The sequence below is a fragment of the Homarus americanus genome, unplaced genomic scaffold (assembly GCF_018991925.1).
Source record: "Homarus americanus isolate GMGI-L3 unplaced genomic scaffold, GMGI_Hamer_2.0 scaffold34360, whole genome shotgun sequence".
NCBI lineage: Eukaryota > Metazoa > Arthropoda > Malacostraca > Decapoda > Nephropidae > Homarus > Homarus americanus.
This window is the reverse complement of record NW_024739403.1, coordinates 4,256,021-4,271,768: the sequence shown is the minus strand read 5'-3', so window position 1 is coordinate 4,271,768 and position 15,748 is coordinate 4,256,021. Positions and strand designations below refer to the sequence as shown.

The window sequence follows — 15,748 nt, the reverse complement described above, 5'->3', positions numbered from 1 at the left end:
CTTATGATAGGAATTCAAGATCTTAAAATTACAACAATGATAACGAAACCCTGATGGACAGGTCGGCCTCAGCGGATACCCTCGTTGGTGAGCGGGTGAGAGCGACCATCCTGTGACGTAGCTGGTCCACCTCTCGCCCCTGGTGACTGACCTTCCGGAAAGTCTACATTCTGGAAATTGCAATTCATGACGAATTATAATCAGCGACACTATTTCTTTCTTTTCGTTACTTCATTTGTCCTGGATAATAAATACTCTTCTATTGTTTCCATTATGATTCAATCCACATGTCAGTGCCTCTGTAGCTGTGTAAAGGTCAGTTTAAATGGCTGATGCAACAGATATTACAGAAATCATCACGCAATTCTTGAGAGAAAGTTCTTCCTCACAGTTGACTTATCTTTTGTCTTACTTATTAGTAATTACTGGGTGAGAGGTTCGTATTAGTAAAGGTTCACAGAGACACATCCCCGCCAACCTCAATCACTCCCTCACCTCACGCCTCCGTCACTTCCCGGGATCCTGCCTCACTCTGACACATACATAATGACTGCTGCCACTTCCATAATATTTTCGTGGTCTAGGATGTATATTGTTTACATTCGTGAATGAATTAATTGTTTAAATGGTGATCGTTCAACTATAGTTTACGTAATAGAAACGAGACTGAAAAAAATCCGAAAACTTTATATACTTATTAGGTCGATGTCTTAAAATTCACTTTTGTTTCGTAATTTCTATTTGAAGTTCACTACACTGATGTTTGTGTTGATATTAACCATTGGTAACTTGTACAATCACCTTAATAGATTTACTCCTATGATTGAATATTACGATCTGGGTCTCTGTAGAAAGAACAAAGAGATTACCTGCCATAGATACCTAACTCACAGTTCCTCTACTTGTTAGAGGCGTCAGCGGAAGGTGAGTGGCCCCTCCACCCTCCATCCACCCCCTTGCCCATGAGGTGTCCCTGGGTGTCGTGATGACAGTCATCCGACGCGGGGAACAACATAATTCCTCAGACCCGGCATCAGGAGATTGATATTAAGCGGGTGTGGGAGGTGAGTGTGGTGGAGGGTCACGTAGGCTCTCCCCCTTTGTTTCGTGACCCAGTTGAAACACACCCAAGCATGCCAACACCTTCCTCATCGCGCGGAAGACTAGAATCTACGTGTATCCGGGCATGGTTCTCGTTCACTGCGGCGTCAAACAGAATTCGATCCCAGTGTTAGTGTGACAAGTGCAAGGAGCTTTAATACAGGGAAGCGGCATGACGTCATCCTCTATGTAGGACTCATGAAACCAGTGGGCTGGACTAGCGGCCATATTGGTTGACGCAAAACAAAGCATTTCATAGGTAGTAGGCAGCTACCAAACAGGGAGGTACTACCGCCTGGGAAGATATTGGAAGCATAATGTGTTGTCTAATGGTAGACCCTGTTGCTATATGGCATCACGAAAATTGTGACCAAGTCCCAGGTTGCTGATCTGACTTTCTGCCTCATTTACACACAATGGCAGGGTCTCAATTGTTTCACTTAATTTGACAACACAACATACATAAATTGTTTCTCACTCTTCATCTTTTTTTTCTTTTTTGTATTTCTTTATGGTTCTTTATTAATATTAATAATAATAATAATATTATTATTATTATTATCAGTGCTTTTATCATTATTTTATTTTAATTCTGTAATTTATATTATAAGTTTTATTTACTATGAACTAATTATTTTTATTATTATTGTTATTATTACATTTTCGCCCCCCAGGCCCTGATGTGGGTCAGTGACCTGTGCCCAGGTCAGCTAATCCCTGTAAAAAAATATATATATAAAAAATAAATAAATAAATAAATTTAGCTCGCAGTCCATTCTTGTAAAATAAACAATGTAATACTGCTGTGGGTGTTGGTACATCACGATACACATACAGTTTAAACCATCACCACCAAGGGGGGACATAACACACACGATATATTTTGGGAAACTGGAAAAGACCTGAAGGCAGTGACTGAGTGCCTAATACTGCCTATACTAAACTGGCACTTTTGGTTGTTATAACTTAATTATAACTTCAACACTTACCGATGGAATGCTATAGAATCTCTCCTGTCCCTCTAGGCACATATACAGCAGGATGGCATAATGTTGCCAAATTTTAGAGCAGCATCACACAGTGCACGGGTATGTTTTGAGTCAACAAAAATGGCGGCGCAGACCGGGCGGTAGCTTTAGGGATATGACGTCATGTACCTCCAGTTTATTAAATCTTGGTCAGGTGAATGTTTAGGAATGATGACGTCACAGTAAATAGCATGACGTAATGCTCAGGTTTATATTAAATAGGGGTCTCGAAATTGAGACTCAAAAACAGAACAAACACTAAATAAATAGGCAAATTCTTCTTTACTACTACCTAACCATTAAACTAAATGCTTGATAATTTGAAGTATTTATTTCCTTTAAATAATTGTTATCGTTGTTTAGTTTTCTCTATTCCACTGGCATAGATATATATGCTGTTGACATTCATTTGTTCTATCCTAAAATAGGTGATCAAAGTGTTGTTCGGTCGAGTCGTTGGATCACAGTCTAGATGCGTGTAAGACTCCACTTAACCACGCCACCATCCTGAGGCGCCTTGTGTCACCCACGATGATCTGATGCTTATCATTCTGTCCGGCCATTGTACCGTATACCACAGTTCCCGAGGCTGATGCGTGAGATGACAAGTTTAGCCTCCTTGTAGTACACACACACACACACAGTGAGGACCTGCTGTTGGCCAGCGAGCAGCACCGAACAGGTTGTGGAGGAATACAATGCTACGTCATTCCCGCTACCTTACATACATACATACATACATACATACATACATATGCACATATACGTTAAGCCCAGTTTATGAATTGTATTAATATATTTTACGTGAGAACAAAAATAAATTTAATATAGAGAAGAAAAAGGTTATACTGTGTTAATCTACACCACGAAGATGCCGGAAAACCAGCTTTTTAAAGTGAGACAGATTGTATAAGTATGGAAACACAGAAGAAGGCAGAGCGTTCCACAGTTTGGCTGTGTGAAGAAAGGAGGCACTATAACGGGTTATTCTCGTGTGACCGACATCCACAGAGAAACGGTGGGCACCGCGGGCAAGATCATGTGTTACGAGCCCACGGCCTTGCCAGCGGTACACAGGATGCCAAATCCACCAAACATTGCCCGTTAAAGTACCTGTAAAAGAGAGAGAGTGAAGCAACATTGCGGCGAAGAGAAAGGGAAGAAAGATTGTCAACTAGAGGAGGAGAGTCAATAAGACCAAATGCCTTTGATTCCACCCTATCTAACAGTTGGACAGAAGAAGAGCCACCCCAGATATGAGAGCAGTACTCCAAGTTAGGACGAATGAATCCCTTATATACTTGAAGCAACTGTTCAGGAGTGAAGTAGCTACGGCATCTGTACAGCATTCCCAACTTTCGGGAGGCAGCTTTAGCTATGTTAAGGATGTGTGAGTTCCAGGACATAGAGGAAATGGTGAGGCCTAGCATATATATTTTAGAATTTGGCAGAATGATAGCGTCCTGAAATGTAATACAGTTACTGGAAGGCTGATATAAACAATGGATGGTATCTTGAAGTTCATCAGAATAATGACCATCATACTCACGCTGGAGGAAGACCAGGAGTAGGTGTCAGAGGTAAACTGAATCACTGAAGCGACAGGATGGTGTGTTATGGAGAAGGCGTTAAAAGAGGTTGTTGGTTGTTAACAGACTTTCACTGGTGTTGTATAACTATTATGGGCAGTAACGTTAGGTTGTGAAGTATTGTGTTTTGATGAAGGTGACGCGGGGTAAGAAAGCCGTGTGGAGGTTTTTGACGAGATGAGCCAAATGTTATATTCTGCCTGCATGGCGGAGGACAGGAGGCAACAAAAGACACACACACTTTCCTCACATCGGCTCGCGTTTTATATTTGCCCCTACCCAGCTACCGCCCTTATCTACAGCCCCCAGCTACCGCCCTTATCTACAGCCCCCAGCTACCGCCCTTATCTACAGCCCCCAGCTACCGCCCTTATCTACAGCCCCCAGCTACCGCCCTTATCTACAGCCCCCAGCTACCGCCCTTATCTACAGCCCCCAGCTACCGCCCTTATCTACAGCCCCCAGCTACCGCCCTTATCTACAGCCCCCAGCTACCGCCCTTATCTACCCCCAGCTTATCTACAGCCCCCAGCTACCGCCCTTATCTACAGCCCCCAGCTACGCCCTATCTACAGCCCCAGCTACCGCCCTTATCTACAGCCCTTATCTACAGCCCCCAGCTACCGCCCTTATCTACAGCCCAGCTACCGCCCTTATCTACAGCCCCCAGCTACCGCTACCGCCCTTATCTACAGCCCCAGCTACCGCCCTTATCTACAGCCCCCAGCTACCGCCCTTATCTACAGCCCCCAGCTACCGCCCTTATCTACAGCCCCCAGCTACCGCCCTTATCTACAGCATGTTGTATATCGTAATCCAGATGATCTCTGTATTTCCTGGCAAATTAACTGTTTCAATGTTAATATCGAGGTGAATGAACTCTGCTAATTGGCGCCATGTCCTGCAGTCCTCACCTCCCTCCGTCCCCTCACAACCACCTCCCCCCTCCCCTCTCAACCACCTCCCTCCCACCTCCAACACTCCCTCCCCCGTCACAACCACCACCACCACCCCACCTCCTCCAACACTCCCTCCCTCCCCTCACAGTCACAACCACCACCCTTCCTCCAACACTCCCTCCCTCCCGTCACAACCACCACCACCCCACCTCCTCCAACACTCCCTCACTGTACCTTAACCACCGAGTTTTAAGACACTGAACTTTAAGGAACCACTTCTCCATGCATCGAACTTGTTACCAAATCCCCTATCTATTACTGAACAACCTAACCTAACTACTGAACACATCACCACTGGAGATAATTAAGAGACAGGGTGATTCATAAACCATCTGTAAATAACTGGGATAAACAGGTTACAGTACGTATATCCCGTTCTTGAACAAACTATCTGGATTTGGCCGGATTCGCGCGCTTAAACTACGTGTTGCAGAAGCTAATCCATGATCCGAATTTCCTGGGCTATGTATCACTAACTATTCACTTAAAATCTGACAGACGTCATTATACTTTAACTTAATTTATTCCAATATATTAAAAGATGTTGTTAGATAATTTAATACACGCAAGGTTGGTGTACACGAGCAAGAGAGAAACAGTACATTAAATTAGTTACTATTAATCTGGATAAAATCTGACGTTGACGAGTTCCACGACAATTTAAATAATGAGTTACTTAATTCACAAAGGCAGAACATACCATAGAGAAAACTCAGATCAAACAACAATGACCCTAAATGGATAAATAATTATTTAAAGAATATTATGGGACAAAGGAAGGCTATAGGTAGAAGAGTAAATCGTGAAGTTTAACTCAGAGATTATTATAAGGTATTGGCCGGTAGGGTTAAGACCGAGATAAGAAAGGCAAAGAGGAATAATGAACTGAAGGTAGCAAGGGAGGCGAAGTCAAACCCCAAGGGATTCTATCAAATGTATCAAACTAAAACACGAGAAAAGATTGGACCTATAGTCAGATACCGGCGAGCTAACTGATAACGACGGAGACATGAGCAATAATCTGAATAAATATTTTTCAACAGTTTTCACCACCGAAAATTTAAACATGATACCCGAGGCACCGACTCTATACAGAGATAGTGAAGAAATAAATTAAGCGAGATTGTAGTGACAAACTAAAACTTAATAAGTTACCAGATCCCAATGAGATATTTGCCAGATATTAAAGGAATGTAAGGAAGAGCTTAGTATGCCCTTAGCAAAGTTGTTTAACAAGTCCTTAAAAACGGGTGTAGCACCAGAATACTGGAGGATATCGAATGTAATACCGATTTTCAAGAAGGGGGATAGATCACTATCCTCTAACTACCGTCCAATCAGTTTAACATCAATTGTAGGCAAATTACTGGAAGCAATAATTTCAACTCTATTTGAAATCACCTGGAGAAGCACAAGTTGATCACTGATTCCCAACATGGCTTCACAAGCGGGCGTTCATGTCTCACTAATCTATTAACATTCTTTTCATCTGTTTTCGAATCAGTGGACGAAGGGCACGACTATGATGGGGTATATCTTGACTTTAGTAAAGCCTTCGACAGAGTTCCCCACGAAAGACTAATAAGAAAAGTGGAGACTCGTGGCATTGGAGGAGATATTCTAAAATGGATTAGTGCGTGGTTACAGGACAAGAAACAGCGAGTAAGCATTAACGGATTGTAGTAACGTCACTAGTGGAGTACCCAAGGCTCAGTACTTGGACCATTATTATTTATTATATGCATAAACGACATACTGTAGATATCGGCGTAGACAGCAACATAAGTAAATTTGCTGATGACTCTAAAATAGGGCGTGTAATTAAATCTGACGAGGACTCCGCAAAACTACTGGAAGATTTAAACAAATTTTTCGAATGGTCTGAAAAATGGCAGATGAAATTCAATGTGGACAAATGTAAAGTACTCAGTATAGGAGATGTAAACAGGGAAACCAGTTTCCAGATGAATAACGATGTTATAGAGAAATCCGATTGTAAGAAAGATTAAGGTGTAATGATAAGTACAGTAGGAATCTTGAGCCAAGCAAACAATGTGCATTTGCTAGAGAGGTCATCCTAAAACTATACCTTGCGCTTGTGAGACCTCACTTGTATTACGCAGTTCAATTCTGGTCACCGTATTACAGAATGGATATAGAATCCCTCGAAAGAATTCAGAAGAAGATGACTAAACTAATGCCGGGCATTAGGAACCTTGAGTACAGAGACAGGTTAAAGCATCTTAATTTGCACTCCCTCGAGAGACGTAGAGTGAGGGGCGATATGATCGAGGTGTATAAATGGAAGTCAGGGCTAAACAAAGGTGACATAACTAAGGTACTCAAACTATCCAACCAGGAGCGAACTCGTAACAATGGTTTTAAATTAGACAAATTTAGCTTTAGGCGCGAAATAGGTAAACATTGGTTTGGAAATAGAGTAGTGGATGAATGGAACAAGTTATCAAACATCATCATTAACTCGAATACGCTGGATAGCTTCAAACATAGGTTGGATGGATATATGAGCAATAGAGGTTGGGTGTAAATAGGACTGCCCAGTATGGGTCAATAGGCCCGCTGCAGTTTCCTCCATTCTTATGTTCTTATTTGCTTAGGTTAGTTTAGGTAAACGTTAGTGTAATAATTAGGTGAAATATGCCGGGGTTGCTAATCTTCAGGTAAATCAGTTTTGCTCTCCTACATCCTGAGGAGGTGACCTGGCTGATGTAAATGACAGCGTTGTCTTTATCACGCTCAGTGAGACCCTGGCGACACGAGGCGACCACATGCAGTGTCACGTGACCACCAAGTGCGCACACACACATACGTGGCCATAATCTCTACCTGCCATGTGAGTCATACTTTTACGTTCATATACTGTAAATAAATTGATAAATACGTGCACACACACACACACACACACACACACACATCTTACAATTGCACAGTTCCTAAAAAAACATTAATTGCCCCCTTGCATCTCTTTACCTCCGTGTATATATATATATATATATATATATATATATATATATATATATATATATATATATATATATATATATATATATATATATATATATATGCTGATAACCACAAGGAAACAAGAAAACACGAAGTTCCCAAGCGCGTTGTCTCTCCAGGGTCGAGACACGCTGGGTCACCTGACTACCTACACGGGATAGCTGTTTCACACTTCTTCAATATAATTATGTAATGTGATGAAGCACTCCTTTCCCAGCTTGGTTTGTGGCTGTAATTTGAATAACTGTAAATTGTGATGTAACCTATGTGTGTGGTATTACCGTTACGTGTTCTCAATTCTGATGCGTCACACTGGCAGCATCTTGATCACGTCAACCATACCCTCACGTGCTCCTGCAGTTCATAGCTGGTGACTTGAACAAGATTTCCCGGACGGTCTGTATAATGCAAGTTTTTTAGTTCAGCTAGCAGTATGGTTGGCCGTCTCTGAACACCTGCAGTTGTGTGGTGGTGCTGATCTGTGTTGACGTACTTTAAGTGTGGAGGAAACAGTCTTGTTTACCTACGAGAGACACTGAAATAGCTGGACAGCCTCTCCTGTGCTTTCCACCGGTGACGTAAATAATATTTCTGTATTCAGTATTACAAAAATATTAAGAAATTTGTGAGTTAAACTTTAACGACATAAACACACACACAGACAACTTGATCCTGTAGATAAGAACATGGTATTGAAACCACAATTTGTTGTCATCCTTCACCCCTAATCATTGCTCTCCGTCTTCCACTCAATTAGTTTATCTTCTTTAATAGTGGCATTGTTCTTTTCTCCTGTCATTAATCGTTAATTTAAACGTGTGTCTTACGTCTTGAAAACATTGCGATTCTCACTGCAGTCCAGCCAGGCGAGAACCCATCCACACTAACTTCCTTCTGTCAGACAAGAAGGATAAGAACCATTGGTGTGTTAATTCAGTACCATAACTATTGACCTTATTAAGCAGACGCCATGCGGGATCTTATCGAATATTTTCATGCAATCCACGTAAGGGTAATGTTGGGTAAACCATGTGGAAGACAATGATGCAAAACACATTACACATTAGGTTAAACTATAGAGTACAAGTCGTTTTGTACAGTCCACTCAGAGTGTTGCGGTGTCGAGGCTCTTATCTCAGTCATGCCCTTAAGGACTGACTCCAGTTTCCTCTCTGGGTTACGATGCCCCTATCTCACACCTCCTGTCACGCATAACACACACACACACACACACACACACACACACACACACACACACACACACACAGCTTACAAAGGTCTGGGCCGGTGCCAGGACTTGCCGCTCACATCATCTTTGAGGATTTTAGTGTCAGGGTATTTAATCATCGGGTAAAATAAGTTGCAGTGTCTACTCTTCAGGTGATCCCTTCTATTGAATATTTACCTGTAATTTTAGATATTAAAGATAAAACTATTTCCGACACGTTGATGAGAGGTCACGTGTCTCTTCCGTGTGAGTGACGATAGACTGGGCAGGAGGTTTATATTCTTTCTTATAACTCTATAAATATTAGTCCAGAGTGCCATGAGTGCCACCTAGCCTATACTACGTTATATATCTCCTTCAATAGCTATATTATTATCACTGTAACACCCTGTATGTACTGTATATTGTATATTGTAATATGAAAACTGTAATATAAAAAAAATTAATGAAAATTTTATTATATCATCGTCCTGTTGAGTCATGAGTCATAAGGAGAGAAGGAAGAAGCACCCCCCACCCCCCGTCACCTTGCTGGCACGAGAGTGTAAACAAGACATGGCCGCTGTGACTTCGTTCCTACACTGTTAAAATCTTCTTCAACAAATGGTATATGACTAATTAGTGTGGTTGGGGGAATACAGTACACGAGGCTGTACACTGAGTAGCCAAGGTCAGCGAGTGATGGAGAAGTCAAAATAATAAGATATAAAAAAACAAAATGCTCACTTAAAAAGGGATGTGGAATGTGTGGAGCATATACCATGTGCTCTCTCATTCTCTCCCCTTCACCCTCTCTGTTCATATGTTCACGTGTACAAATCTACCTGTGCACACGTGTAGTATATGCTGTTATTTTAATCTCCAAAATCAGCCTCTCTGGCGAGAGGTTACCTAGACAAGAGCCAAACACCTGTGAGGTATGTTGTTGTTGTTGCAATGGATCGTACACGTGACACCCTGCAGCGCCTCAGAGGAGAATTCCATCTTCATGCGGATGTTTCTTCCCCGTCTCACACCTCCATCAGGAAGGTCTTCAAAGTTGTTGTATGTCTCCTTGGCTCTTTGTGTGCGTACTCAGGTAGGTGTGTGTGTGTGTGCCTGCTCTCCTCACAGAGGAATTTCCCAACATACACTACTGTAGTATCCCCGAACGGAGGAGGGTGGCAGAGGAAGGGTTGTGTGAGAGCTGCCAACACCCGCCCCTCACCGCCTGAGCCACTCTTGTACAGTAGATCGAATCTCACGAGTGCCTATTTTTTCCAGGATGAAGAAAAATATTGTTACAGGCAGATGAGCAATTTAAAGATACTTCCTCAAAAATTAATGATAGCTCACATTTCTTCATCATTGATCCAATTCATCCACTTTTACTATAGCATTAAAACGTAACTATACCAAACTAATGTAATAAAAAACTTCGTGAAATGTTTAGGAAGTATTTATTAATTGAACTGTAACTCTTGGTGTTCTTGTTCTTCCTGGGAAACATTGTACACCTCACCCCACACCGGTATTGATCCCTGGCCGCTGTGCACACTGGACTAGCTGTGTACAATCAATTTTCCAAAGTTTGAGCGAGAGAACAACGCGGACGACCACCAAAACACCGGGATAATAGGATGTCTGGGTGTTAAGTGTCAAACCAATGCCTCAGAGTCGCTACGGCACAAAAATTACACCTAAAACCAAGTCAAAATTGCCGAGATTCTACCATAAGGAAACATGGTCTCTGTGTGTGTCGTGGTTGTAGGGAGAGTTACTGGCTACGTCCCCTTACTCGACTGATATTAATTCACTGTTCGCTGGGTGAATATATTGCAAGGTGTTCCTCCGCTCTTATCACTGTGGTTAAGCGTACTATACATTCAGGCTACTCTGTGTGTGTGTGTGTGTGTGTGTGTAAGTTAACACGAGGTAACTGGTGAGTATCCTAGTGGGGTCTACAGTACATAAGACGTTACACTGCAGGTTGTGAGAGGCGCCGCCCTGCCTGCACAGAAAAGTGACACCCAGGAATGCAAACATGCAACACTGACTGCAGACATAACCCACCCCCACCCCCCTTGTAGCTGTAGCCTCTGAGCTGATAACTTTTATTAGCTCCACTCCACGCGGTAGTTAGGATCACGTGAAGATTAACCCTTTTAGCCTATTTCACTTGATTAAGCACCATAATGTTACTTTGGAGGTTAGGTTAGTGTTGGCTAGGTTAGTGTTAGGTTAGTGTTAGATTAGTGTTAGGTTAGTGTTAGGTTGGGTTAGTGTGGTTAAATTGCAGATGAAATAAGGTGGGGGGATTGATCTTCAGGTGTTACGTTAGTTGTATTGCCCGATACCTGTGATATGAGCTCAAACCTTCTCCTCCTCACCCTCGTATATAAGATGTGATGCTCTTTAATGAAGCTCTCCTCACTGAGTACATTATCAACACAGGGTGAAGGGGGGGTGAGAAGTGAGGGAGGGGTGAGGGGGGGTGAGAAGTGAGGGAGGGGTGAGGGGGGTGAGAAGTGAGGGAGGGGTGAGGGGGAGGGCTGTTACTATCACCTTTCTCTTTGTTTTCATTCATCTGTTCATGAATAATATAAGTCAACAACGATAAATAACTGTTCTTGATAAAACTTGTTAATCTCTCACACACACACAGGTAAAGGTGGTGTTGAATCTGACTTATAAATATACATGTATAACTGACGAAGACAATGGTGGAGTGGTGTGTTCGCCCGGCGGATACCCACCCACCGTTGTATCCTCCCGACGACCCGTTGTGACGTTGGGAATCACTGCCTGGAGGTGTGTACAGTATGTGATGAAACTTAATAATTCCTCTCTCTCTCTCACACACATTTTCCCTTTCCGTCTTTTTATTCACCGGATTATACAAGTAAGGTGAATGGCCCAGGGTCACTGTAGCAGTAGGGGGCGAGGGGGCGGTTCTTAATACTACGTTCACCAAGTCTGAGTTGAAAGTTAATTGAATGTAGTCTTTTACACAATACGAATTTCAAATAGGAAAGTTCTTTTTTTTTAATCACCTCAATATTAGACACCCTAGCTTATGTCACCTTCACCCTAACGCTACTCAATTGTATCCTTAACCCCAGGTGGTGTTAGAGCATTTAATCATCAGGTGAAAATCTTATGGGTTGTCTAAACTTCAGGTGATCCTTTTTTCCCCGGGGTGTGTCTTGTAAATATTGTAAATTAAAATTCCTTTGTGAAGTAACAAGCGTATGTAAAAATAAATCTGTTTACATGGGGGTTGAGAAAGATTTGATTTAATATTACACTATTTACACTTTCTCCCAGGAAAATGATAACTTCATGATGGGAAAAATCTGCCTCAACGAATTTATTTATTGTTGTTGAATAAAAGTACAACAACAACAACAACACTGCCACTGTCTCTTACATATTTTCCTGGACTCTTTAGTGCATAATATAATAAAATATTCTAATATGTATTTCTCAAACAATTAGCTTTTAAAACAATAGAAATTTTGTTTTTGTGATGAGAAGTATTGGAGTGGGTTGGATCACCTTGGCCAGTCACCCAGCTGGCCACGTTTGCCTCACAGTCGTCTGGGTATGAAAAATACTGCATCTCGAACTGAACGCCAAATTTCCATCCCTCCTTCCCCACTCCTCGTCCTCCTACAAATATAACGAGAAAACTGTGCTTTGGCAGCCAAGAGAGCAACGTTAGCCAAGATAAAGTAAGATCCACAACCATACCTGGCTCGTGCCCCCGTGGCCTCAACTTCTACACAAGGTCAGGAGAACGACAACCTTGGTGGGCCAGTCTCGTGCAGTCCTCCCTTTACACCGTCGTTACATAATGAGTCGTAAAAATAATAAATAGATAAACAAACAATGATAATGGAAAATATACCAACAAAGGCGGAGATATTTTCGACACAGATATTGTCTTCGTCAGTCAGCCACTGGGAGAGGCAAAGGAACTGAGTTAGGTGTTAGGTAGTTAGAGCACCTGTTAATACTCTCATGTAAAGAACAGTACCTTAACTTAAATTACACTGACAAAAACATAATCATGAACACATACACATCCGTATATGCATGTCTGAGTAAATAAGAGGTTCACATGTACGTATCAGCCATGTGTAGTTTTTCAAGTAGTTGGTGTGAACGTCAATACAAACCAGACGTGACTACCTCTTGCCACCAACACACGCCCTCCTCCCCGTCTCACTTAACCTAACTTAACTCACTATTTAACCAGGCCCTTCTGTACTTTATGATTCAGTGTTTGTCATCCACATTGATACCCTTATTTTTGAATGGATATCAGTTCACTGGAGTCGGTGCAGCGAAGAATGACGAAAATGATTCCGGGACTCAGAAATCTTCCATATCAAGATAGGTTAAAGAAGCTAAACTTGCATTCCCTAGAAAGACGAAGAGTGCGGGGAGATATGATAGAAGTATTTAAGTGGGTGAAAGGAATCAATAAAGGGGATATAGATAAAGTTCTTATAATATCCGAGCAGGATAGGACTCGAAGTAACGGATTTAAGTTGGATAAGTTTAGGTTTAGGAGGGAGATAGGAAGAAACTGGTTCACAAATAGGATGGTAGACGAGTGGAACAAGCTTAGCAACTTTGTAGTAAGTGCTGGAACGCTGGAAAGTTTTAAAAGGAGGCTACATAGATTCATGGATGATAGAGAGTGGTAGTAACTCTCGACTGTGCACAGGCCAACCGGCCTATTGCAGAATCCTTATTTTCTTATGTTGTTATGGTGCACTGTGTGATGTCTCGGATTCATGAGTCTCTGGTTCCTGAAGGAGACGGAAGACTGGCAGGACCTTTTTATCGTGTCTGTACAGCTGTAGTAAATTCTTCTTGACACAGAGGACCACCAGAGGTACCCAGACTCCTGCTTCTTGACACAGACGACCAACAAGGGTACCAAGATTCCTGCTTCTTGACACAGACGACCACCAGAGGTACCGAGACTCCTGCTTCTTGACACAGACGACCAACAAGGTTACCAAGACTCCTGCTTCTTGACACAGACAGAGAGGAGCCTACAACTCGTGTGCCGGGGTGTTGGGTGGCCGCCTCCTACACCACATAATTACAACTCGTATTTTATTTCACCAAAACTTATTAGAGAACTATATTGTTGTTGTTAGCCTGGTGACTGTAACACACACACACACACACACACACACACACACACACACACTCTCTCTCTCTCTCCACACCTGTGTTGGGGTACATGAGGTCACTGTTACGTAATGTGAGTTGCTTATCCGACATACAGACGCCAGGTGTGAGAGACCTACAATTCATATCCAAACATACAAAAGCCTGCACACTAGTTCTTCTTGACTTTCGAGTCGAGTGGCAAGATATAGCAACCACGGTGTGTGTGTGTGTGTGTGTTTAAGATAGTTAATGTACTCGCTGGCGTCGTTCTTGGTGAGGGATATTTTTTTTACGGGTGAAAAACAAAGGAGTTAAGCTGAGCGAGGAGGAGCAGAAGGTAGAGTGACCTGGCCAGAATTACGCAACCTGCCGTCGTCCCTCACTCAAGACGTGACCGCCAATACCTGTGACTGTTTACTTATGTTTAAATACTGATCATTATTATTTTCCACCGACTTACTACCGAACATCTATCTAAAGTAATATTGTAAGGTTACGTCGATTTGTAGTATTCTCTTTATTTGTACAGATAGTGCCTGTGCCTCCCGAGGGTAGCAGACAAAGGAGACACTTCAGGGTACAATATTCCTCACAGGTAAAGGAACATAATCTCGAGAACTAATTTTGTAACAGCAGAGGACCTGAGGGAGCAAGTTGACCTACCTGAGTGATGATGTACATTTTATGGGCCAACGTGGGGAGGTCTGCCAGGGAGTGTCCGATGCTGAAGGCGACGAAGGATCCACGTTCAGGATAGAGTTCACTGTTGACCCTGCTGATAGTAGACCGTAGAGAGGCCATAGAGGGCCGTGAACTCATGTTCCCGAACGACAGTCCTCCAAATGACGGCCTCGAGGACAAGCCCCCGAAAGAAGGCCTGGAAGCCATGCCTGGGAAGCCCGGTATGGAGGTCGTGGAGAAGCGTGACTGTCGGGCTTTTAAGAAGGGCAGTCGATCTCTTTCTTCGTCAGCCTCTTCTGAGTTGGTAGCGCCGTTTTTAATAACGGGACGATCTTCAGACAGCGGCGACTCTTCATTCTTCTCTACGTCGGCCTCCGTGGACTTCATTTGAAACGCGACGTGTTGGTTGCTGCCCTTCTCTTGGTCTGTGGAAGACATGGTGTCGGCCAAGAAGTCAACCTTTCACCTACAACACGTGCAGTTAGCTAATGTTAGAAATATATCGGCTCAACCGATGACATCCAAACATTAACACTTTATAAGAACAAAGTTTACACAATGTTTTCAGTCACTTTCGTACATGAGTCAAGAACATAGTACCACAACGCTTAAGTTCCTGACACCGCACGCGGGCACCAACTAACAGACTCGCACTGTCTCGGACCTACGGCTGCGGCGACAAAACCTGATTTGGCTTCTGAACGTTGCGCCCTGCTTATATGTGTTGAGCCAACACCCCCCCCCCCCCCCCCCCCCTCTCCCTAGCAGCGCCCAGTGTCAACACTTCGCATCTGAGCTGTGTCTGACTTGTGTCCGGCTATAGAGCACCAAAGATATTTTTGTATGGGTGTGAAAACAAAGGTGTTGCCAATACTTGCTTCCTTCTATATCACGCCTCGAGGGAACAACGCACAACACTACTGTCTCCCGTCTACTCAAGGACACCGCCGCCTGCTGCTAACGTTA

At 42.9% G+C, this 15,748-nt stretch overlaps 1 protein-coding gene across 1 annotated transcript in view; it reads right to left on the bottom strand.

Annotated features, from left to right (window-relative positions):
- Window positions 1–15,483, bottom strand: part of LOC121874616 (serine/arginine repetitive matrix protein 2-like) — a 151,297-nt gene extending 135,814 nt beyond the window's left edge. The window contains exon 1 of the mRNA XM_042378844.1: window positions 14,765–15,483. Within this exon, the coding sequence (XP_042234778.1) occupies window positions 14,765–15,220 (456 nt within the window). The 5' untranslated portion in view covers window positions 15,221–15,483. The remainder of the gene's footprint in view (window positions 1–14,764) is intronic.
- Window positions 15,484–15,748: the final 265 nt, after the last annotated feature.